This window comes from Oryzias melastigma, linkage group LG19 (genome assembly GCF_002922805.2).
Source record: "Oryzias melastigma strain HK-1 linkage group LG19, ASM292280v2, whole genome shotgun sequence".
Classification (NCBI taxonomy): domain Eukaryota; kingdom Metazoa; phylum Chordata; class Actinopteri; order Beloniformes; family Adrianichthyidae; genus Oryzias; species Oryzias melastigma.
This window is the reverse complement of record NC_050530.1, coordinates 5430958-5436263: the sequence shown is the minus strand read 5'-3', so window position 1 is coordinate 5436263 and position 5306 is coordinate 5430958. Positions and strand designations below refer to the sequence as shown.

General features: G+C 47.0%; 2 protein-coding genes across 7 annotated transcripts in view; both read left to right on the top strand.

Annotated features, from left to right (window-relative positions):
• LOC112141366 (PI-PLC X domain-containing protein 1) overlaps window positions 1–4050 on the top strand; it is an 11586-nt gene extending 7536 nt beyond the window's left edge. For 2 of the 3 annotated variants that reach the window (XM_024264497.2, XM_024264495.2), the window contains 5 exons: window positions 1885–2009; window positions 2074–2205; window positions 3027–3191; window positions 3270–3453; window positions 3573–4050. In XM_024264497.2, coding sequence (XP_024120265.1) covers window positions 1885–2009; window positions 2074–2205; window positions 3027–3191; window positions 3270–3453; window positions 3573–3811 — 845 coding nt within the window. In that variant the 3' untranslated portion in view covers window positions 3812–4050. Of the gene's footprint in view, window positions 1–1884; window positions 2206–3026; window positions 3192–3269; window positions 3454–3572 lie in introns of all 3 variants that reach the window. The other variant, XM_036217047.1, reaches the window with a different exon arrangement.
• A 71-nt stretch (window positions 4051–4121) lies between these two features.
• Window positions 4122–5306, top strand: part of spata20 (spermatogenesis associated 20) — a 36799-nt gene continuing 35614 nt past the window's right edge. For 2 of the 4 annotated variants that reach the window (XM_024264486.2, XM_024264487.2), the window contains exon 1: window positions 4123–4417. In XM_024264486.2, the coding sequence (XP_024120254.1) occupies window positions 4227–4417 (191 nt within the window). In that variant the 5' untranslated portion in view covers window positions 4123–4226. Of the gene's footprint in view, window positions 4418–5306 lie in introns of all 4 variants that reach the window. The other 2 variants (XM_024264488.2, XM_024264485.2) reach the window with 2 other exon arrangements.

Here is a 5306-nt window from a genome sequence, read left to right as displayed (position 1 = left end):
TAAAAGAACAAGAAGAGAACAAGAAAACAACCAGAGAAGAACCAGAAAATAACCAAAATATAACAAGAAGAGAACCAGAAAAGAACCATAAGAGAACCAGAAGAGAACAAGAAGAGAACAAGAAAAGAACCAGAAGAGAACAAAAAGAGAACAAGAAAAGAACAAGAAGACAACCAGAAGAGAACCAGAGAGTAGTTCACTTCCAGCTTATCCCTTCCGGGGTCCCCACAGCGTAACAGCACCCACTGTTTAGCATCAGTGATTTGGCAGAGTTTTTACGCCGGATGCCCTTCCTGACACAACCCTGTACTTGAGGGGCACAGGGACCCAGTTAGGCAGCAGCGTCAAGGGTCTAAGGACCCAATCTGGGTGGGGATCAGTGGACAACCCTGGGAATCGAACCCAGGGCTCCTGCGTGTCAGCCCTTCACCTAGCCCACTGAGCCACCCAGCCGCTTAGAAGACAACCAGAGAAAAACCAGAAAAGAACCAGAAGACAACCAGAAGAGAACAAGAAGACAACCAGAAAGGAACAAGAAGACAACCAGAAAGGAACCAGAAGAAAACTAGAAAGGAACCAGAAAAGAACCAGAAGAGAACCAGAGGAGAACCAGAAAAGAACCAGAAGAGAACAAGAAGAGAACAAGAAGAGAACAAGAAGAGAACAAGAAAGGAACCAGAAGAAAACTAGAAAGTAACCAGAAAAGAACCAGAAGAGAACCAGAAAAGAACCAGAAGAGAACCAGAGGAGAATCAGAAACTCCTCAGGCTGATAGTGCAGAGACAGTGTACAAACAGAGACATTTTTGGCTGATGAGCAGACCTGCACCTCACCTGCACACAGTCACATGACTGTCACATGACAGAGGGTCACATGCCAATGAAGCTGACCATGATCACAGGACCTCTAGTCTTTGCAGATGCTTCAGCCATTTTTTGTTCCAGTCTGAGAGCTTTCTTCTAGCTGCACTGAAACATGGGGTTTCAAAATACCAACATCTGGTCCGTGCAGCGTACCATATCTAACCATCGCAGCGACAAAAGTGACTGTGCAAGCAAAAAAACTGCAAATACGAAACGCTGCAAATAAAAAAGGCACACAGGATGATTGGGAATGGTTTTTAACCGATGCACCGCAGTGAGAAGAAGATAAAAGAACTGGTGTACAAACTGGAAAATAAGTGAAGTAGTTAGTTTCCAGTGTCACCGTCTGAACTTTCTAATGTGTTATTCTGTTAGGCGTGTAGCCTCGGCTCTGAAGGTAGACTGGAGGATGCTGGTTTATTGTTAGCTTCAGCTAATGCGGTCAAACCCAGACTTCAGAGAGACTAATGACAGTAGAGCTGAGTTCTGAGCTTTACAGTCAAACATCGCTCCTTGTAGCAGCGCTCAGTCTCCCTGCAGAGTCAACCACAGACCAACAACAACTCAGAGTCTGGAACCAAGCAGATGATTACTGAGGCTCACTCATCATGATAACATTCCCCGATAATCCACTTCAGAGTGGACCTTTTATTTTCAGTATTTTTTTGTTTTTGCACAGTTACTTGTCTCAGCCATCCAAGGTTTGGGCATCAAGAGGCAAGTGTGAAATTTTACCTGATCCCCGGTCCGGATCCGAACACTCGTTCTCCTAAACCTGGGCTAATGGATGGGAGGGAGTGAGGGATGCAGGACTCTGCTTCCAGGACAGCTGATCCTGCTCTGATCCCACTCTGATGCCGCACTGATCCTGCTCTCATCCGGCTCTGATTCCGCTCTGATCCTTCTCTGATCCCTCTCTGATCTCACTGGAATCCTCCCTCCGGTTCAAATGCTTGTCTTTTCCCGTCCTATCATGGCGGGTGAGGGCAGAGCCATCCAGATCTTGTGCTCTTGTGCTCAGGAAGCCACGACTCCATGAGCTTCGACCTGGATGTGAACTCGTCCATTGTGGAGCCGGATCAACTGAGGAGGTTCAGCCGGTTCTGCTGTGTGAGGAAGCTGATGTTTAGATGGGGAACCACTCAGGTAAGTGATCCTGAACCTGCAGAGACCGAGACGACCAGAGAGACCGCTGGTGCTCCCCCTGCAGGAGGTGAACATCAAGGAGCAGCTGGACGCAGGAGTCCGCTACCTGGACCTAAGGATCGCCCGCAAGCCCAAAGACCCGGATCCCAACAGGCTCTACTTCTACCACGGGCTGTACACACGGAGCGACGTGGAGGTGAGGCTGGACCTCCTTCATCACTTCCTACATCTCCTTCACCTCCTTCATCACCTCCTTCATCACCTCCTTTACCTCCTTCACCCCTTTATCACCTCCTTCACCTCTTTCATCTCCTTCCCCTCCTTCACCTCCTTCGATCACACCATCAGAGCTCTCCTTCATCACACTAGAAACTGTTGATGTCTAAATGGTTTTGGTTCAGTCTTAACCAGATCCAGCACATCCACGGCCTCATTAGATCGAGGCAGAACCAGAACCAGATAGATCCTGGAACTACAGTTTCCGTTTTGTTTTGGTCCTTCATCGTTTTATTCAGTCACAAATACAGAAACTGGATAATATTAGCGATCAGGTTTTGAGGGATTGCACTGTTTTCTCAGAGGTAGAACCTAAGCTGAAGGGATCAGATCAGCTAATCCTCTCCCTGGATCTACTGCTCCAGTCTGCATCCATGTTCAATCAGGCTAAAGAGTTGAAGGTTCTCCAAACTCATTGTATTCTCAATACAATGAGTTACTCATTGTAACTCATTGTATTGTAATACTCACGTATTTTCTGTCCCGGTCAGTGTCACTTTTTGATGTTTTGGATGTCCCCAACTGGTCGTTTTTCATTTACCAAACCATCCTCAGACCTGTTCCGGTCCATGACCTGCTGGTTGGAGACCCCTGATTTAATGGGAACAGGCAGCATGTCAAAGAATACGGAGTTTGGGTGACCCAAAACGTTAAGAGTGAGAATGTGCAGACACATGACTAACTGCATCACAGAGTCCCAAAAATGGTAAATCTTTGACCTAACAAACCTTCTACTGTCAGACTGTTTTCAGGGACATCAACGAGTGGGCGGAGCTACACCGGAAAGAGGTCCTCATTCTGTCTGTGTCCCACTTCAAAGGTTTTGACAAGCTAGCAGCTACCCTGCATAACTACCTCATCCACTTCATAAAGACGCTGTTTGGACCCAAGCTGCTCCTGAAGACGGTAACTTTTCCCTGGAGCCGTTCTGACCCGCCGGGAGTCCGGCAGTAAACAGTGGTTGACTGTTCTCCATCCTGACAGGATAAACCCATCCTGAAGACGTGCTGGGACCAAGGCAGGAATGTCATTGTGTCCTACGACCATCCGGCGTATCAACAGAGCGCTCTATGGAACAAGATCCAGTATTACTATGGAGACAGTATGGAGCGCCGAGTAATCGTCTCCAGACTGAGTCAAGTTCTGGAGAAGGAAAAGCCGTCCAACTGTGAGTCTGATCTGAGGGTTTAAACAGCATCACTAGACTTTCTTCTACTGATGAAAACATAAAGACCTGCTGATGGGTAAACGTTCTAACGTTATCAACCTCCTTCGTCGGTCTTCCAGGTTTTTTCGTTTGCGGCTTGAACATGACCCTTCCCAGTGACCGCAGGATTCTGAAGTACATCCTCCGGATCTGTGACAGCTTCCCCAGCGTGGTCCGCCGGAGTCTGCCCAAACTGCTCCAGTGGGTGCAGCAGCAGAACCGGAACACCCCCTTCAACATCGTGGCCTCAGACGTGGTGACCCGGAGCGGCTTTGTACCGACGGTCGTCCGGCTCAACGGGAAACCTTTGAAAGGATGACGGGAACGCCGAGGCTCCGGAACGTCTACGGGGGTGACGGGAACGCCAAGATCCCTGAAGGATCTCGCTTGATCCACATGCATGTACTGTCATTTACATGCTCATGATCGACGCACAAACACACAATCAACACACATACACAATCAGACTCATGCATGAACGCACACACACACTATCATTTATATATATATATTTTTATAAATATTTATGTCTGAAAAGTCTCTTTTGTATTTTGTTAAATAAACAGTGATGTTTCCTCGTGTTTCTGTTTCCTGTTTACAAACGGAAGTGAGTTAGCTTCCACAGGAAGTGACTCCATCTTTGTTTTGGGCGCTAGCTTCCGTCACTCCGCGGTGAAAGTGACCGGCGGCATTTACACCTGCTGGGTCCGGTAAGCGCGTGCGCCGTGATTAGGATGCTAACGCTAGCATGGCGTCGGTTCACCAGTAGACTCGGCTCCGTGGAACCTGCTCACCTGTCGACCGCGGCTGGTTGGACTTCCGGCAGGTCGCTGCTGCTCCGGTGGAGCTCCAGGTGTTCATTTTCAGGTCTCCTCCCAGCTGGCGGCAGGTCGCTGCTCCAGCCGCAGGTTTCCCGCTGCCTCAGGTAAACAGGGAAGCTAGCTCACCTGTAGCGTATGGAGGTTGTTCGGGTTAGCTAGCATCGTTCATGCACGCACACCGTCACGCACTGCAGTATTCACGCACACTTCAAGTGTTGGTTAACAGTAACGAACCTCTATTATAATATAAAACATTCAGTTTCAATGCGGTTAGAATGATGACGTCAGTCTGCCTACATCACAATTTAGTAAACTTTAATTCAACTTCGTCAGAATATTGAGGCGTTAAAATATGACAGTTGATCTAAGTGGTGCAGGATCGGCTAATACTGGCAGATAACGGCATACAGATCAAATCAATCTTTATTTATATTCGTTCTTATAACACAAAGTGCTGTACACCAAAACAGAACAGTATAAAAATATAAAACAATTTAATCATCTTAAATAAAACCTTAAAGTGGTTCAGAGTTAAAAGAAAATGTATCATCTGTCCAGAACATGATTGTTCTCCTAGACCAGGGGTCGGCAACCCAAAATGTTGAAAGAGCCACTTTGGACTAAAAAAATTAAAAACAAATGTGTCTGGAGCCGCATGAATTGAAATGCCTTAAATAAGTCTTACAATGAAGGCGACACATGGAGAATGTCTGTAAAGCAGCCCACCATCAATGTGACGTCATAGATTACAACGACATCATGAACGTCCGTCATTAAATGTTTATTTCTCCTGCTGCGTGTCCTCGCGTCATGTAGGCCTCAAATTTGGTTTCATGACAAGTTAGAGAGGAATAGCAGCGGCAAACTAGCTAACAAAAGCTGAATCGCCTCATAATGAACATACAAGCTTTTATTTTGACATCCCTCAATGATATAACGAGAGGGGGTCGTCATCAGTCTCTCCCTCATTCTCACTCCAGGTGCAGGAAGAAT